At 41.3% G+C, this 19,377-nt stretch overlaps 1 protein-coding gene across 1 annotated transcript; it reads left to right on the forward strand.

The window, feature by feature from the left end:
- Positions 1 to 210: 210 nt before the first annotated feature.
- On the forward strand, positions 211 to 19,190 carry MMRN2 (multimerin 2; the record flags this gene model as incomplete). Its single annotated transcript, XM_079535410.1, has 7 exons — positions 211 to 491; positions 9,734 to 9,856; positions 10,772 to 10,878; positions 12,194 to 12,262; positions 13,486 to 13,659; positions 14,724 to 16,625; positions 18,802 to 19,190. 7 exons carry the CDS (start codon positions 211 to 213, stop codon positions 19,188 to 19,190), a joined length of 3,045 nt encoding a protein of 1,014 aa, XP_079391536.1.
- Between the last annotated feature and the right edge of the window lie 187 nt (positions 19,191 to 19,377).

A 19,377-nucleotide genomic window follows, 5' to 3' on the forward strand; every position in this document is an offset into this window, starting at 1 on the left:
CTCACATTGTTTGATGGCCACGGACATTTCCACAGTGGCTGGGAGGGTCGAAAGCTTTTTCCGCTCTTTGTTACAAATCTTTTTTTTTTCCTTCCTTTTTCCAACTTTTCGTTTAAAGAATACTGCCAGGGCATTCCAGCACTAATTCAGGCTGCGCTCCGGAGAGGAGAACAACAGACAGGTGTAATTGGGTGGGAAAAAAAGCCCACAATGCTAGTGAAGGTTTTGCTCATCTGTAACACAATAGGACTGGCTAAGCTGGCCCGGCACATCGACCATCACGGCTACCACGATGTTCCGATGCATGGCTCAAATGCGCAGAGCCACCAGACCCCCACAGACCCGGAGAGGGCTCTGCTGCAGGAGGAAGAGGGCTCCTGGGAGGCAGCAGAGCGCCGGGCAGATGTGCCAGAATACTCTGTGAGTATTGCCTACCCACACCAGGGAGAAAGAGAGCAGCTGGAAGCTGTCAGCCCGCCATCCCAAAACGGGTAAGTACCCAAATATGCATGTTCGTGCCATGTTCATGCCCATGATGGAGTCACGTATGATAAACGTGATGAAAGACCATTATGGATAAAGGTTTCTCTTTGAAACATATTAGATTTTAGGGATCGGTCTGCATCCAAATAGGAGAAGCTTAATGTTCTAACTACAGGAACAGGAAATATAATTGCTTGTGAAGGATGAAACCACAGACGTGGCTGACTCTTTATCCTAAAGACAGCAGGATGGATGCGGTGCCTGGATGCACCTGGTGTGGCTAAGCCATGAGGCAGAGCCCTGCAGCTCCCCTGTAACACAGTAACACGGAATACTACTTCAGGCACAGCAGAACTAGATAAAATTCATTCCTCACTTTTTCTCTTCACACACCAACGGGGGTTTTTACCGACTGTGGCAACCTTTGCTTATCATCAGAACATACTCAGCTCAGACCTGGGCCTTGAGGAAAGAGGAAGATGAGAGAAAGAAGAGTGGGATGTTAGCAAAACAGGAACAGTGAGGAGTAAATATAAAAGGAGTAACAAATAAGCATGATATCACAAATTCAACCTTCCCCCCACCAAAAGAGAAAGAAGAAAACAAAAAAGGATTTTCACATGCTTCTCATAATCATCTCTAGCTGTGTACCCAATCAGAGTAGATAAAGCATGTGCTTCACTAGAAAGGTTTCCAAACTCTATGCGTTTCGTGAGTTTTACAGGGCATGTAAGTAGGTCCCTGAATGTTTTAAATGGATGAAAACCAATCAGGACAGGGAATGAATCTTTTATAGCACTGATGGAAGGCTACTGCTCAGGACAGCTGGAACAGCAGCACAGTGAGTGCTGTTCACAGCTCACTGCTTCGGGATGCTCTGATTCTTCTCTTCAAATGTTCTTGGGGTAGTGAGAGGAGGGAGGGAAAGACACTGTAAATTCTTGTTCATGTCACGATTCTTTTCCACACAAACAAAAGCTTGTCATCTTTTTTCTAAATCTCATCTACCTGTAATATTAAGGCCTCCCTTCTGCATGTAATACAGTGCAGGGCTTACAGTCCTGTTTTCCTTCATATTCCATATCCCCACAGATCTGTATGCCATAGTACTAACCTCGAATCGTTTTCTAAATCCCACCAAGTATTGACTTGCAGTTTTCTGATGGACAGTGTTCAGTAATGGCGCACACTTAATTCACCAGCTGCTGGTTAATGCATTTGAGACTCTAGCAGAGCAAGGAGAGCAAAACAGAACCATTACCATGGCCTTGCATGCTATACTGCAAGGTGTCAGGCATTTGATGGCTTGTTGAAATGCTGATAGCAATCTAAAAGCTGCAAAAATTCAAAAGTGTAAAGAGGTACTTGTAGAGGTCAGCAAGGCACTGTAATATACTTTCCTAATTAGGACCTTTTCCTTTGCTGTGTGACTTTGTTCAGCACCAACTTGTGTAACGCCATTCAGCACAAGCTGTTACTCATCCTGATTTCCTCCCAAGAAGAGAAATGCTTCCTCCTTTTAAGGAGATGGTTGCATAATGAGTCAACTCACAACGCTCTTCCCTATTATAAAGCAATGCTGATGACTACACGCAGTCAAGATCTAGCCTGCGAGTAGCTTCAGGGTATTCAGTCTTTTGCTGGAGCAATCACAATTAGAGTGATAAGCCCAGCAAGGCAGCACATCTCAGGAAAGAAATTTAATGTTTTCAGAGGAGCTGTACCCAAAATTGAGTGGGGAGAGCACATACACTAACAGACAGCATAGGTCTGCTTCTGCCTGTGCTCCAAATCCTTAGTGTTGGTGCAGATGGCTGAAGGAGCAAGGAATGAAAGCAAGGGAAAAGGCATTGGGAGTTATGAGGAACTAAGAGACATGGTGATATCCAAACACACCACTAAAAGCTCTGGGGTGATGGAAACCAACCACTGGTCCATGGCAACGCTGTGATACCTTTCTAGCAACAATCAATGACTTTTCCTCCAAGCTCTTGCTGTTTTTCTTATGCGTTAGAAATGATGATTGTTACAAAACATTCTTAGACCTTTTCAAAATAAATGAGTATTATTTTTCTCATGGTCATTTGAATAATTGGAGACCATGATGACTAATACTCCCCAGGCCATTGGAATTCCTTGGGTTCTGTTTCAGCACGTAAGGTGAAATGACTCACTAAGGCCCAGTCAAATGCCTGGATATGTTATGTTACTACTGAATTCCTCTCAGAATAATGAAGTTATTCTAATCAGAGTTTTAAAATAAGGCAGTTTTTAATGAGAAATGTGTGGATAGTAAAGAACAGTTTCAACTGTTTGATAAAGGAAGGGCTAGGTAAGAGATTGGTATCTCAGCTGCTGCTTGTATCTGAGCGCACCAGAGAGGCTGTGCTTGTTCAAAGTTTCCTTCTTTTTCCCTGAAGCTGTCTTGTGCAATTGGTCAGTTTGACAAGACAAAACTTCCTTATGGCTGAGATAAATGGATCCATGAGTACACAAACTTACCAGCAGAAGTAGAAAGGGAAATGGAAGCACAAGTATACAAAGATCTGTACTCCATTAGCATCTGTTTTAGGCATGGAAGTTGAAGAGTAAGAACAGTAAAGACAAGTAATAGATTTCATAAATATACAGTATATAATACCCATAACTCCCATGCAGGCTCTAATCCAATCCCTCTGCCTGCAGCCCCACAAAGAATTGCACTGACAACTCAGATTACATGCACACAATATTCATATTTCTTAAAAAAAAAAAAAAAAAAAAAAGCATCTAAAAGGTGCAATTCCACCACATGCTAGTTTGGGCCGCGAAGCCCAGAGTTCCCTGTATCCTCAGTTGGCCTGACCTGTGAAGTAACACTGTCAACCAGATCACTTAAGTGTTCCAGGTTAAAAATAAGCTCAAGGAGAAAAAAAAAAAAAACAGAGGCTATTTTTGATTTTACCCCTCAGTAACCACATTGACAGAGCTGATCCCCAAATGGATGGCTCACGCAGCGAAGGAGAAATGGAAGTGGTGATGAGGTGGGGATAAGCAAAGGAGCTAAACCTGCCTTCCCTCTCTATGACAAAGTCATAGAACTTCTCCTCTTTCCTGAAGTGAAATCATTGCCAGGGAGCTCCTGCCCTGTGTGAACTGTATCTCTGTCATGGCAGGTATTTTAGTGCTCTGTTCTCCTTTATCCACAATCAGATGCTCAATGTCCCATCTATTGCAATTTTTCTTACAGTTAAAATGTTTGGGGGGAAAAAAAAACAACAAAAAAAACCCATCCCGAATCCTGACAGAAAAGGCAAAAATCTGCAGAATAAGTAGATCCTTAATCATGCTGACTTGTGTCAAGGTTTGTATACACAGTCCTGTCCCTTGATGGGAGGAAGGCTTCCTGATGTCAGCCAGCAGTGCTGTTATCTCACTGAAACACGCACCTCTTCCTTTAGCCCTGCACTGGGACGGCCACAGAGCTGGTGTCTGTGATCAGCCAGGGTGCCCAAAGGGGGAGCCATCCATCCTTCAGAGTGCAAAGAAGCAGAGGAAACCAAAACAGCTCTTATTCTGGGAAAAGTCAAAACAATGCCCAATCTTAACAGCTCGTTTTCTTTTCTGCTTTTACAGGAAAACATCCATTGATCTGATTAATATCAGTTTCACACTGACTCATCTATTTCTTCCAAATTAGAGAGGGACTTTCTTAGGATGTTTATGGGATACTGAAATTTCCCACCAAAGGGGAATAGAACACAGGCTTAAAATAAAGCAACTTCTGGATTAAATGCAGTTTAATGTGATCTTCAGCCCCTGACATCCTGCACACTAGTGGAACGGCCAGAGTGCTCAACAATAGCTTTTGTAGTGCCAAGTTCACTAACAGAAGCAGTGGCTTTCCTATCAAAATTTGGCACTTGGCTCCTTTCAGGAGTTTTGGAAATCTTCAACTCTCTTGTTGAGTTGCACAGCTGCAGGTGGAATGGCTTCCCTTTTGTGTATTTGATGGGCAGTTCCTGAAGAAACATAGCTTCACTGAGCGCAGTACAGTAGTTACCTAGCCCTCCACATGCAAAAGATTCATTTCCATTGTTACATGGTTCATTAGTGCGAGCTGTAGCAATTTGTTCCTTCAGAAGATAGCAAGGGATCTCTTGTTTAAGCGTAGTGACAGAATCCAAAGCCTTCCTACAGATGAGGGTCAGTAACCCTCAAACAAGCCCTTAGCAGCCGGCTCTGAACAAACTGAAATCTTTTGCTGAGAAGAAAAGATGATCAGGACAAGCCTTGCTGCTCACTGAGCGCACACAATTTGGGAACCTTGTCTTGTTCTGCATCTTTGACTGGCTGGCAAAAGCACAGCTATGCTGGCAGGGAGCACCAGCTGCAATCCCACTTCAAGATGAAGTGAGAGTGCGCTTTTATCTGCAACAATCAGAAGATGAAATCCCAGTTTAAGCTGCCCTCAGAGCGGGCTGTAGAACTTGCACTGTGCTGAGGAAGACATAAGGAAGGAAACGGCTGTGAATGCTTTGTGAAGAAAATCCTTGCACAAATTTCTCTGCAGTAGCTGTACAACAGGTGGGATTGCCTCAAAAGCCACTGCAGCCAAGTCTGCTTTCTCTGAAATGTTGCTTGCTGTGAGGCTCCAAGTTCAGGACTGGTTTTACTCAGAAAGCCATCGTGGCACTGCATCGTGGCACAAGGCATTCTGCAGGACAGGCCATAGCTGAAAATATACTAACTGGCATCACAGCTGGAATGAACTGAGACACTGGGAGACTTGTAGTACTGCAAGGAAATCCAAACACTTGGCATTGCTGCTCTTTCAGCTGAGCTTGTTATGATTAACTACAAATCAATCAGTCTACTTTCATCAAATCCCAGTGAGAATCAGTGATGCTCAAGGCATGAGGCACAAAGTTCCTGCCCAAGAGGAGCATTACCCATAATCAGGGAAAGAGGGAAACAAGAGAAGTAGTTCCTGCTGCCTGGCTGATACACAGTGCTGCCTGCTCAGCAGAGCAGAGAATTCACTGATGTGCTGACAGGTCACCAGCAATCACACATCAGCTGCTAATTAAAAACAAGGGCACACCTTGTTCCTTATGAGAGCCAGCACCTTTTTAAGTACTTAATCCCTTTGGCACTCCCCAATGAATTAACTGATGAGTCTTTCTTAAAACCGACATGCACAGTCCCAGTTTAGACTAATTTAAATGCAATACTTTACCTCTTTTTTGAACTGAGTGCTCTTTTATTGTCAGTGCTTTTGCACTGTGGGAAAAACTGAACACAGATTATTCTACTGCTAAAGCCTGATTTTTTTCTGCTTCAACTGGTGTAGGTCAGGAGCCTACGCAAGTTAGTAGGAAATCGCTTCACATTCAGAGACCAGCACAGAACTGTAGGGATTGGAACGGACCTCTGGAGACCATTGAGTCCAATCCTAATGCTAAAGCAAGTTTCCTACAGCAGGTCACACAGGGAAGCCTCGAGGTGGGACTTGAATATCTCCACAGAAGGACACCCCACATCTCTGGGCAGCCTGTTCCACTGCTCTGTCACTCTGGCAGTAAAGAAGTTCTTCTTTCTGCTTGTATGGAACTTCCAGTGTTCCAGTTTGTGTCCATTGCCCCCTTGTCCTGTTGTTGGGCACTGCTGAAAAGAGCCTGGCCCCAGCCACTTGATACCCATCGTTAGATAATTACAAGCATTGATAAGATCCTCCTCAGCCTTCTCTCCTCCAGGCTGAAGGGCCCCAGGTCTCTCAGCCTTTCCTCGTACAGAGGATACTGCAGGCCCCCTTCCTGGCCCTCCATTGGCCTCTCTGCAGAGGTTCCCTGTCTTTTTCTTGAACTGGACAGCCTTCTGTTGTCATCTAGTAGCTCATCTTAGCAGCAATAATTGCATACCTGGTGCCTTTTGCATTGCACAGAGAAGGGAAGAGCTATGGGCCTTAAAAGACTTGTGCTCTGTCAGTAACAGTCATGATCCGCTGGGCAGGAGTTCTCAAAGTAATTATAGGAACTACCTTCCTTGAGAACAGAAACAGGAGGAAACTGATCTGAAGGACAGCTCTGCTGCATGAGCACAGACAAAGGAATAACAAAACTCATGGAAAAACAACATCCTGCAGCTTTTGTTCAGGCAAAAATTCCACTGACACAGCAACGGTCTAAAATGATGCATTACAGTGACAAGCAGGAGACCACCAATGAAACTGAAGTACCTGGCTGTGCTGGGGGACATTATTCTCATCTACCATCATGCTGCTCTTATCAGTTGTAGCACTGTGTGGAAAAGAACCAACCCTGTATTCATTGTAACAAAGTTATGGCCACTTTGCTTTACCTCCTGTCCTGCTGCTGTGATAGCAGGATGTCTGGCCAAATTCTGACATCACAAACAAAACTGCTTGTGTTTTGCTGTGTTTCAGAAAAAGCAGGTGTAATATCCAAGAACAACAGCAAAACCAACCATCCCTGGCATCAAAACAAGCATCCTTAGCCCTGGTTCTGTAGGGCTGACTTCGGTGTTGCTCCAACTTGCAGTTTTGCTATAAGCTTCATCAGTCCCCACCCTAGAAATAAAGCTCTCCTGCTCTCCTCACAAAGCAGCTTCTCCTTGGCCACAGAGGCTGGAGTTGAAAGGAAACCCTATTAAGGAGGATGAAAGCACAAAGTGCAAAGCTGGTGGTATAGTCAGTGAGTGAAGCTACACAATCACAAGGGGAAAAAAATACAGAAGCAGAACATAAAGCTTCTATGTCCCAGAAACAGGCTGAATGAAGTTCTCTTTGTGAAAGGGCAGTCACTGAGGCTTCGTAGCCCATTGGTGTCAGTGCAGAATTGCCACTTGTCTCACTGAACTTCAGATCAAGCCTTTCTAAGTCTTTAAATCGTTCCACTTTAATGTTAAGGAATGACGTATTTCCCTCAAGGTTAATACAATTAAGGAGTATTTTTAGTAATAGATAGAAAAGTTTCCTTAAAGGAAGCATTTGACAAGATATATAAAAATACTGCAATAGAGGTTTCACCTTTGGGCACATGTATCTATATTGCAGCCCTTTACAGATAGGAAAAAAGGGCTTTACATATTTACTCGACGACATAATACAATTTGATAAATTGAATCCAACTCAAATCCGCTAAAAATTGTTATAATTAAAAACAAAGTATGATATGATATTGCCATTCAGCTTCACAAAACAACTTCTACATTGAGCCAGGGAAAACTAGCAAGCAGATACTAAAGAAAAAACATACAGAAATATGACTACCACTAAAGGCAGCTTTTATACAAAGTATGTCAAATTCCTTTTGCTTCATATTATATGTCCCACATAATACATAATTACCCAAGCAGCAGGTTGGGGTCAATTTCTGACATAACGTAACTCTCTTGTATGGGTGAGAACCTAGGAGTAAGCCCACCAGACACATACAGCATGGGAGCAGGTTTTGAAAAGAATCTTCTTATTTTCTATTAAATGTGTTTGTGCATTTATATCTGTGATAGTAAAACACTCATCTTGCTCACACACATTTGTGCATGTAAACATTTGGTTTTGGTCTGTGAGGCTTATGTGACCAAAAGCACTCGTCTGGGAGCCACGCGCAGTGGGAAAAACGAATTGGCACAGATGATGATTCATGGGGTGTGGGTTGTTTTCATCAAGAAAGAACAAAACATGAAAGCAAAATAATCATATTTGAAAAAGAGATTTCCACATGGGACGTGGACCCTTGCTGGGATCTGGCAGGCACCCCACTGGGCAGGTCTGAGGCCCTGCACCTGGCACCAGTGCCTGCTTGGGCTAGCAGCGTGTGTGAGCCAGGTTATTTTGCTAGTTAAAAAAAAAAAAAAAAAAAAAAAAGAGCAGAGAGGATTTGAGCTGCAAAAGCCACTCACAGCAATGGCTTGCTGGGCACATGGCAGGGGACAGCTGTTTTGGCTTGGAACCACAAGAAAAGTGGCAGCAGGCTGCTTCTGCACAGCTTTCATGCCTGTCTCTAAGAACTGAGAGCAGCTTTGCCCACAGGTGTGCTTGCTGACATCTCAGCCATGCTGTACCTTGAGAAGCTGGCTGCAGTGAGTGTGGGGAACTCGCCCAGCTTGCCCAGGCTGTCTGCCTTCCCTCTCCAGCTTCCTTCCCTTCTCCTGGCTGCCCTGCTGCTCTCCCAGCTGCCATGACCACAGCTTCTGCTTTCGAGCTCAAGTTGGTTCCCCATTGTTTCTGCGCTCAGACAAGAAAGGCAAACTTTTTCCATATATGCTGATTATCAGAGATTTAGTTCCCGTGTTCCCATATAAAAATATACTGCCTAAAGTTCAGCTGTTCTTTATCAGGCACAGCTCTCCCCCACACAATGCTCTGCTCCATTTTAACACAAACCTTTGGAGTACCTCCTGATCCTTCCAAACCCCCCCCGTGGATACAATTGGCATTGTTCAAGACCTGATTCTGCTTTTGTTTTGAAAAACTAGTGTTGATTTCTTATGGAAAAGGAGTTTAACCAATATGCATAATGGCACAAAATACTATTTCTATTTTCCCTCCAGGCTTTAAGGAGATACACGGTGTTTATTAACATCTCATCTCCTTGCAGGTTCTCTGAGCCAGCAAAGCTTGCACATCCTTTTTCCTCACTTCACTGTGTGCTGGTGAAGCCTCACCTCAACCACTGTGTGCAGGTTTGGGCACCACAAGGAGGACATAAACCCCTTAGAGACCACCAAAGGAGTGCTACAAAACTGATGATCCGATGGAGGCAGGGGTTGGATGCAAAAATCAAGATGGCCCAGTAACCGATCAGACGTAGCAATATTTTGGCAGACACCGATTATTAACTGAGTTTATGTAGGATTAATTTTCCAGAAGCACTCAGACTAGACCTGATGAGTCAGTTGTGAGGCATCTGAAATGGCAACATGCCCATCCAGGCAGTTTGACGTTTAAAGCAACATTAACCTGCAGGTTATCATGGGTTGGAAATTTCTGCTGCTGAATGAAAAGGCTGGAAATGGAACTAATGCGTCAAAGTTCAGACAATCAACCCTTCTGTTAGAAACTCTGATAAGCATCCCAAATGAAAACAAAGGAACAGAGAGTCGAGGGAGGGGAGAAGCTAGCAAGCATTTTTCACTTTCCTCATCATCCAGCCTAAAAAACAAAGCCCCTGTACATTTTGCCCTTCTGTGTCACTGCTACAAGCAGAAACTTTAAAAGACCTATTTGAAATTCCTTTTTCCCCAATAGGAACTGGTGTTCTGTCACACAGTCGCATCTGGTGACATACATTGAGGCCTGCATGAAGGAGAAATACATTGTCAACTCCCAGCAGCCCTGCCCAAACGGAGCTCCAGATTGCCAGAAGATCATGTAAGTACCCCAGATGAAACCACTAGAGACAACGGGATATTCTCTGAGGTATCTAAATTAGATTTTCAGAACTACTGATTGGCACATTTTGAAAATAAATTAAGCACCAACTTAATTTAATACCAAGGTGAGGTAGTGTCTGATTTATGTACCTATCATGATAAGGCATTTAAGTAACCTGGGATAATTATTGCCTTTAAAAACCATCAAGTATAGGACTACAAGGGGATTAAGTGATTTTTCTAATCTACCCACATTAATTTAGGGGAAAGAAAAAAAAAGCAATCACATCTTTTTCACAATTTTCAGGTTCCTAATACACACACAACTTAAAAATGACAACAAAACACCAAAAAGCTCTGCCTGTGACCATCAGTAAGACTTATTCATAGTTACAGATACACAACTGCCCAAAGGATTATTCTTATTTCAGAAGGACCGGCTGCCCAAAGAGCACAGGTGAAAGCCTATGGGACAGCTCTATAATAGTAAATATTAGAGTTCTGTTTGTGATAATTATGGATGTTTGCCAGCTGTAACATCTCTTTGAGACTCCTGTCAGATTACTGCAACATGTTGGACAAAAATCCCCACAGGACAACAAACAGGAGGAAGGTGATGCAGACTGCTAATTGAACAGTACTTACATTCTGCCAGCATGTATGAATTTGCACACACCTCCTGTTGCAAATAGTTCTGAAAACCAATCTTATGCAGAAAATAATATTGCTGTCAACTGCTGCTAACTGTTTTAGTGAGCAGTAGTGATAAAATTTACGACAAACTTTTAAACCACATTCTGCATTAGTTATCTAGGACACCACTGGCAACAGCATACAGTTAGTCAGTGGATCTGCCCCACGTGATGCCAGCTGACCATAACTTGGAAACTAACACCTGGACCCTGCTCCTCAGGTACAGGACAGCCCTGAAGCCAGTCTATCAAGTGAAACAGAAGGTTCTGAAGTCTTTGCAGTGGAAGTGCTGCCCTGGATTTATTGGGAAAGATTGTGAACAACGCGGTAAGGAAAGCCAGAGAGCATGCATAGAAATTAAGACTAAACCACATTCATTGTGGCAAAAAACAGCTTACCTATTTGTTCCTCCGGTTTGGGAATTGATGCTTTATTTTCTTTGGCATGCTATGCCCCAAATCGTCTTGCAACAGGAAGGAGGTGTAATTAGCCTTAAACAAAGCTAACAGCAACAACACTTTCCACTAATCATCACACTTGGAGTGAAGCATTCATTTACCAGGGGAGCTGACACATGTAAAACTCCACCTATGAAGTCTCCATCTCTGCCTAAATGCGTATAGAAAGTAATGATAAGAGAAAGTAACACCAGCATGCGATATATAAAAAAATTTGTTTAGAGGATGAAGTAATTGTGGGGGGAAATTGCCAAGTATCCAGTTTAAAGCAAGCCTTTCTGTGCCATGAACCACCACCACAGCTCCCTGTACTGCTGAATATTGATTGCAGCAGCTGCTAAATAAAAGGGGGGTGGGGGGGCAGGGGAGGAACAGCATGGTTTAAAAAGTGCAATGCTTCACAGCAATCAGAAGATTTAACAAAATGCTTTATTCAAAAGCGGAAGAATTTATATTGAAATAAAAAGATAATTCTCCGTAGTAATTAAGGCATTAAACAAAGAAGTCAAACATTCAGGTGAAAATCTTGGTCCATTTCACCTACCCTAATTGGTGAAAAGTTTGCTCCTCAGAAAAGTTTGGAGTTCCTGTTTATATCTCTATTGGTTTAGGTTTAGGTTTTTTGCGCAGATAGCTCCTCTCAGTTCTTATCTCTAAGAACTATTTATCAGTCTGGCTTCTATTTATGAGGTTAGAAGGCTATTACCAAATACAATGTGTTTTGCTTAGTCTCTACTCAGTTATGCTCGCAGACCAAAACCAATTGCTTCATTTTTATCTCTCCACTGGTACAGCACCACCCACTGTAGCTGGTGCTACAATTGCAGAACATTCATGTAACTGGAACAGGAAAGAGGAATTTGCAGAACTTTTGAAAGGACTCTCCAGAGAAAAGCATCTATTTGTAACAGAGTAACTTCTTATGATCAGTAACTCCGTATGAATTTAAAAACCCCATCCCTACTGCACAGCATCATCATTTACAAGGTGTTGCATTTCGGTGCAGTGCCACAAGTGAAATTCTCCCAACACAACATTCCTTATCCTAGGATTCTTCCTGCTCTGCAGAAGCCAATCTCCACATCTGTCACATTGCAAGTGAAACTGCACATTCTTGCCTTATTGAACGGCATTAGTCTCTGCATCTAAAGTGTTCTCACAGATGTATCACATCTCAATTGCAGATCCTAATGTCATTCCAGCACCAAGAAGTCAAACCGAAGGACAGCAAGAAGAAGAGTCCTCAAACCACAGTATGTTCTTGAACTTACATTGCTTGCCATTCTCTTACAGCTCAAGTCACCGCCCTGAGCAAAAGCTAGATTTTCAGTTGCTCCTTTAATGTGATAAACTATGGATAATATCTTCAGTGAAAGCATCACTTGGGAAAGTTTTTACACAACTATGTATCATTTATGCGTGTTTTTTGCTATAAAATTATATGAATGTTCTTGAGAAAACAGCCAAAAGTTTCACAGTAGTAAGCTGGCTGATCATCACTTAAACCTAGTGAGAATGGCAGCTGGTGTTAAACCCTTTGTTAGTGTGGATATTTAACTCCTTGTTATGCTCAGTGGATTCATAGGAAAGCACTTCAGAAGACTTACCAGGAAAAAAATCTATTCCAAATGCCATTTTAGAGCCTCTACTAGTAGCTTTGAGAATATTGTTATGATTCTTATCTCATCTTGCCAATCTAATATCCAAGAAGAACCTTTCCTCACTATATGGCAAATGGTGAGGCTTGTAGTGCTATTAAATACCTTCCAGCAACTGGGTTTAGGATAGAATTACAGCCCTGAAAGAGAGTCTTCCTTACACTATGCTCTCAGCACTGAATGAATAAACAGTTGCTTTAGAAGACTCAAGTTTATAAAACATTAGCTTGAAAAGTCAATTGTAATCCTGGAAGGGAAGAGGTCCCAGGGATGGCACAGTTAAGACACACCGGTTCCTGCAACTCAGCATACACTTTTAATTCTCCAGCTCAAGTTAGCAGGTATTTATTTAGAGTAATATAAGTTAAAGGGTTCCTCTGTGAGAGCCAGCGGCGACACTTAACCGTTATGCTCTTGAATCTTTTGTGAAACACCTTCGTTGCTCCTTCATCCTGTCCTTTTATTCTGGGTTGTAAAGCTTAGCTATCCTTCCTGTCAATTGTCTTGAAAGCAATTATTATTTCAGGATGTTTTTATGGCATGGGGAGGTATTAAATGAAGAATATTTTACTTCCATCGTGGCTAGCAAGGTTGAAGGTCTTGTGTTAATATTTAAATAAATTTTCTATCGCTGCTGAAAAAAAGTTTGCAAGTAAAGTGTCGTTAAGCTGCTATAAATCAACAGATCCCTAAATGTCATTGCAAGGTTTCCAGAGGAAAAAAAATACACTGGTGTTCTCAGAGCTCACAGGTCTTGTAGGAATACGTGTTGCTGCAACTTCATGGCATGACACTTTCTTTTTGAATCTTGTGATTAGTGTCAACACCAGTGAATTCAAGAGAGCTGTTGGAAGTCATTCAAAATCAGGAGGCATTACTGGATGATCTTCAAAGTGATATTCATCAAGCAGTCAGCAACTTAGGTGATTTACAGCGAATATTTGAAAACAACGGTACAAGTATGGTGTTAGAAGTGAACCAGAGCAATGAAGGTGAGAGGTCTGATGTAGAATTATCACCCTGTCAACAGGCCCTGTAAGACCATGCAGATCAGGAGGAGAGCCTGAGAGCCAGAATGCACTCTAATATCCCCTGGTCTGCAGGTTGCTTCCAAAGAGAGAAGAAAATTGGTGCAATTCCAATACAAAGTAATGAATTAAATCCAATCAGAAGTCAAAATGTGAAATTAAATTAAAGGCAGATTCCTTCATACTCTTCAGAAACTTTAGAATCTGCATTAACCACAGAATGAAGAGATTGCTTACACTAATTTGTTAGCTTACTATTCTGCTTCCATGCCTTCTTTTCTATGAGGATGCTGAGTTTAGATGTATTTTTTCTTCTTCTTTTCAGACTCCTAGCCCAATGTGCTGAATCTCAGATTGGTATACATAGTAAAAATACAACATGTGCCCGTTTATCTGAAACATTATTCCTGCTTTATATTGCAGTGGAAACTTTGGTCTGAATAGTACTGAATTTGAACTACTAATCTGAACCACTGACTTAGAGAAACATCTTCTAGTTTGAACTTCAAGTCACTCAGTTCATATGCTCAAGTTCAAAATCAAGCCTTAGTCTAATTCACACTAGTACAGACTCCTCATAGATTTTTCAAGTTATAGAGTCTTTGCCTAGGATATGCAGGTGCTAAGATGCTGTGTAACTTTGTGAAGCATTAGGGACATCATAGAAAGCATCAGACAAATAATGGTATGAGAAAATTGCATAAGCAGGAGCACATCAAATAAGAACTTGTGAAAATGAGCAGTTACAACCATTAATAAAACTGCTCTAGAAGCATCTAAAAATGCAGTATTTCTCTGACTTAAATGGGGCAATCAATACATATCTAAGTTACAGTCTGCAAACAGAAACACAACATGTTTTTCCGATTTAAATAAGGTTATTTTTGCTGTTACAAATAATTCAGCATATGCTTAGATTTTGGGAATTAAGATGGCAGTTACTGAAGAAAAATACATCCTTGAGTTACCCTGGTCAGGTTAAGATGCTTTCTTAAACATAATTAGTATTATTAACTTTGTTTTAACAGATTTTCAGGAAAGGCTTCTGCGGCAATTTTTGTTTCCCCACATGGAGAATTTTCTAAGGAAACATTTGAACCCAATGTGGGCGAGCTTCAACAGAAGCTTACAGAATCTCTCCAACATAGTAAGAAACCTGTCCCACGATGTGGAAACCAACAAGAAAAGCATAGAAAGATTCCAAGAGAGCACTGTGCCTAAAAAAGAGTTCCAGGAGCTGGGAACTAAGTTCGAATCTAAAGTCCAGGAAAATGTAGTGAAAGTTGATCAAATAAGAAGAGAGATAGAGAATCAATTGCAAATGCAGCAGGCTAGTATTGAGCATAACCTCACCATAATTAGGGCAGATACTGACACAAGGCTGAAGAAGCATCACAAGATACAGCAGTCCCATCACTTAGCTTTGAACAACAATATGACAAATATGAAACACGAGCAAAACAATCTTGAAAATAAATTTGAGACTTTGAAAAAAAATTTAACAGAACTCTCCTCGCATCACAGTCCCAAAGATGAAACTACACAGTTAGCCATCAGACAAATAAATGACATGCTGGCAGGGCATGCAAAACAGCTTAAAGACCTCTACATGGAGTCAGACGTGGCCTTTCAGAATATTGCAGTTCTAGAGAGATGGTTTAAGGAGTTGAAAAAAAATGTCTCAAAGTATAGGCCTGAAGATGTTTCAATAACTTTAATGGAGAAATCAGTTCTTATTGAAGAAAATAAAGCAGCAATGGAAAGGCAGATATCAGAGATGAATGATACTCTCTCAAATCTTCAGGAAAACTATTCAGATCTGTTGAGATATATGGAGGAATGTAATTGCCAGAAGATACCTTCTGACACCAATATACTTGAGGAAGATTTAAAGAACATCACTTATTCCCTTGAGGGCCAACAATCAAAGGACATGAAGCAGTTAGAATCTGTTTTCAAAGACCTCTTGAGGAATGAAATGGAAGAGCTCTCCTCAGCCTTTCCATTTATCCATCAGTCCCTTAACCTGCGTCAAGAAGAAAACAGACAGCTTCAGTTGCAAGTTGCATCTTTTTCAGAAGACATAGGCCTCTTGAAGAAGAAAGATGAAGAAATTCATAGACACATCAAGTATCTCAACAGTTCTTTCGGCTCACTTTTAGAAGATGCCATGCGGCACGAAGCTGCACTGGAGGCTTTACTGGGAGAAGAGTTTATGGAAGTCCTATTTGAGGAAGACCCCAGTACCCTAATATCATCAGTAGTTCAGCTGCAGGAATTTCTGAAAGAGATCTCAAATAAACTCCAAAAACAAAATATGACTTTAGAATCTCTTGTAAAGAGATTCCATCGCTTGGAGAGAGAACAACAGAATAATCACAGTGTTCATGCATCTTCAAAGCATCCCAAACAGGAAACTCAGACACTCTCTGTACTGGATGAAGCTAATCAGCTCAGCAGTGTAGAACATATGGAACCTAATTATGAGGCTTCCAAAGATGACTCCTTGCACAGCTCAATGTATAATGACATAATGACTCTGAAGAATGACATCAAATATCTGAGTCTGGCAATCAAGAGGCACGAATCCAGAAATGACATGAGTATCTGCTGCAATCATACAATTGCAAATGTAGTAGAACCACTTAACATTTCTGTGGAAATTATCTCAGGAGATTTAGAAACAATTAAAGAGAAGCTGGAAAAACATCTGCTGATTTTCAAAAAGCTGTTTGGAAGCGATGAAGGATTACTTGCCTCAAATATAAGTCTGGATGTTGCAAAGATTCAGTCAATGCTTACCAGAAAAGTGAGAAGGCAAGAGAAAGGCCAAGACAAGCAAAGAGACAAAAAAAAGCCTGAGAAGCAGAGAGAAAATACACAGATAGTAAGTGGAAGAAATAGAGTGCAGACTGAACTGCTGGAAAAAGGTAGGTTCTTTTATCTTACTTGCTCATGTGCAGGTCTAGCTTCTCTCTGGGCCCTGCTGCAAGTCACTCCCAGTCCCTCAAAAGCATATAAATTGCAACCTGCCAGATATCCTGTGGGATGTTTGAGGGAGGTATTTTGATATCTCTGCTTTTCCATCTAAATAAACTGTTTGACTGAGAACCAAGTCAATACACTGGTACACTTTTGCTCAAAGCCAGGGAAAAAAAAATAAACACACACATTACAGCTACTGTGTAACTGGCCTTGAATTAATTCAACTTTAGATATTTAGAACCCAAATTTTGTTTGTAGATGCTCATGTTTATGGAATTCACTCTTAAAAAGCTGATGGGGAACACTGGGCCTCATGGTTTGCTGCTTCTTTCTCAGTTATTTCAGTCCATAAGGGGTATACTCAAAGCACCAAATCCTCATCAGTCTGGACAGATACATTAAATTAACTGCAATAACTTGTGTAAGCAGAACAGGGAGAACTGCCCGGAGTGCAATCTCTCTCTTTGAGTTAAGGTAGGTTTTTGGCTTATACTGCACTGATGGATCAGTGTGCCAAAAGCACCACATAATTACAAGTGCCACAGTTCTACCACTGGCTTTTATGATTCAGCCTTTGCTATGGACACATAGCACAGAACAAAAATCAGCCCCTTTAGGCAACTGTGCTGCAAAACTGTAGTTAAGAATGAATAAGCAAAGAACATATTTCAAATTGTTTTCAGGACAGCAAAAAGAGTGCAATTTTTTCTCTCCTGGTTGGTCCCACCCTTATGCCTTTCTAAGGATCCTGACCTAATCTCTTTATCTTCCCACAAAACAGAATGCGGTTCTAGAGAGCTTACAATAACTTTAAAGGAAAAATCATTGAGCCTTGTGTTTTGCTGTGATATCTGCCTAGTCTCTATAATTAGTTGTTTCGTCACTACCTCAATCTACATTTCTTTTCCCTCAGCTATTTCTGGCCTTTATTTTAAAAACAAGAACAAAAACCTGCAGTTGAACTATTATTGACTTTGCTTCTTTCCCAAGAATAAGATGCCTTAAGTGCCAGCAAAACAGAAGTATTTTCTAAAGCATGTTTATCTTTCTACTAAGAATCCTGAAGTAAAAATATTACTTGAAAAAAAAAAAAAAAAAAAAAGGGGGAACATTCTTTAATAGAAAAACAAAAGCCTATTCATATCATCGGATCACACTGAATGAATCTTTTCCTTGGTTAAGGATTTTTTATTTGTGCTTGACTACTTCTCTAAAAAAGAGAACTGCAAGAGAACTTTCCAACAAATTTGAAAACACATGAAAACAGATCACAACTACAAACTACTGGAAATACGCAAACAGAAGTCCTAACAAAATTTTCAGTCCTAGAAGTTCAAATGAACATGGCATTTCTTTTTAGTAATGAGAGTGGTTGTTAGAAGTAATTGGTAAAGTTTATCCATCTGTATCAACGACCGTGAGGCTGAAACAGGAATGCTCCCACCTTTTGCACCCTATCCTAGCAGCTGACGTAAGCAGGCTTTCGGGGACTGCAGTGCAGTGCTCTCACACTTTAGAGAAAGACCCCAGTCTCTTATCAAGACTGGAAGTAACCCAACTGGCTTTCTGTAAACCACAGCATTTCATGGTCTTGTCTGCATATAAGCTCCCAGCAAAGCCAGTTTTCTGCCAAAGTTTCTCTGTGCCTGTTCTGGGCACTTTCAATCTCTCAGTGTATGTAATTTGAGAGTAGGCATCAGAACAGTTTCAGGTAGTTAACTAAGTGCCTCATAGGTGCACGTGTCTTTACAAACTCCCTTCTTCTGTTAACAACTCTGGGCAAGAAGGACTAGGAAAGAAGAGCTCCCATACCCAAAAAGCATTTGATGTTTTCAGGGTTTTTTTCTTCCCCTTACGTGAAGTGATCTAATTTTATGTCTTCCTGACCTTGCATTTTTGATAGTTGCACAAACAAGTACCACTGCTCTTGTCTGAAAGAGGAAAGGTGTTTTGGATCACAGATAATGTTTCCAAAATACTTTATCTGGAACTATTAATCGGCTGCACAGCATCTAATAAAATGAAAGTTTCCATCATGACTTAGGCTCCTGAGCAAATAAAAAGCAATAGCTGGGAAGAGGAACGCTCATTGTTAAAATACTGTTTTTCTCTCTTTTTCAGACTCATCAGTAGCATTCCACGTGGGATTCTCAGACAGAAAGGATAAAGAAAAAGCTCTGAAATTTAACGAAACATACCTCAATTATGGAAGCAGCTATTTTCCTGAACATGGCTACTTTAAAGCACCGCACAAAGGCGTCTACCTGTTTGTCATCTCTGTGGAGTTTAGTTCAGGACCAGCACTGGGACAGCTCTCTTTTAGCCGTGGGTACAAAAGAACTCTCTCAAGTAGTCAGAGGAAGACACCAGATGGAAATACTGTAACTTCTTTTGCTATGGCAGAAATGGAAAAGGGAGAGAAAGTGTGCTTTGAATTGCTGCAGGGCACTGTCAAGAAACGCAGTCCACCTGGGACAACAATGAGTGGATTCCTACTATTTAAAACTTGAACAGTAACACTGTTTTACTGATATTTTTTCCATAGATGCAATGGATCAATTCACTATTGCTTCATCTGTGATGTATTCAATCCTACTGCATGTGTTTAAACATAGCACTACTCTAGGTTTGTCTTCATGCTTCTTTTCTGGAAGTGTTTGGCTTTTGATTAGTTGCTAATGAGCAGCAGTGTGATTT

Source organism: Tetrao urogallus (assembly GCF_951394365.1).
Source record: "Tetrao urogallus genome assembly, chromosome: 5".
Lineage (NCBI taxonomy): Eukaryota > Metazoa > Chordata > Aves > Galliformes > Phasianidae > Tetrao > Tetrao urogallus.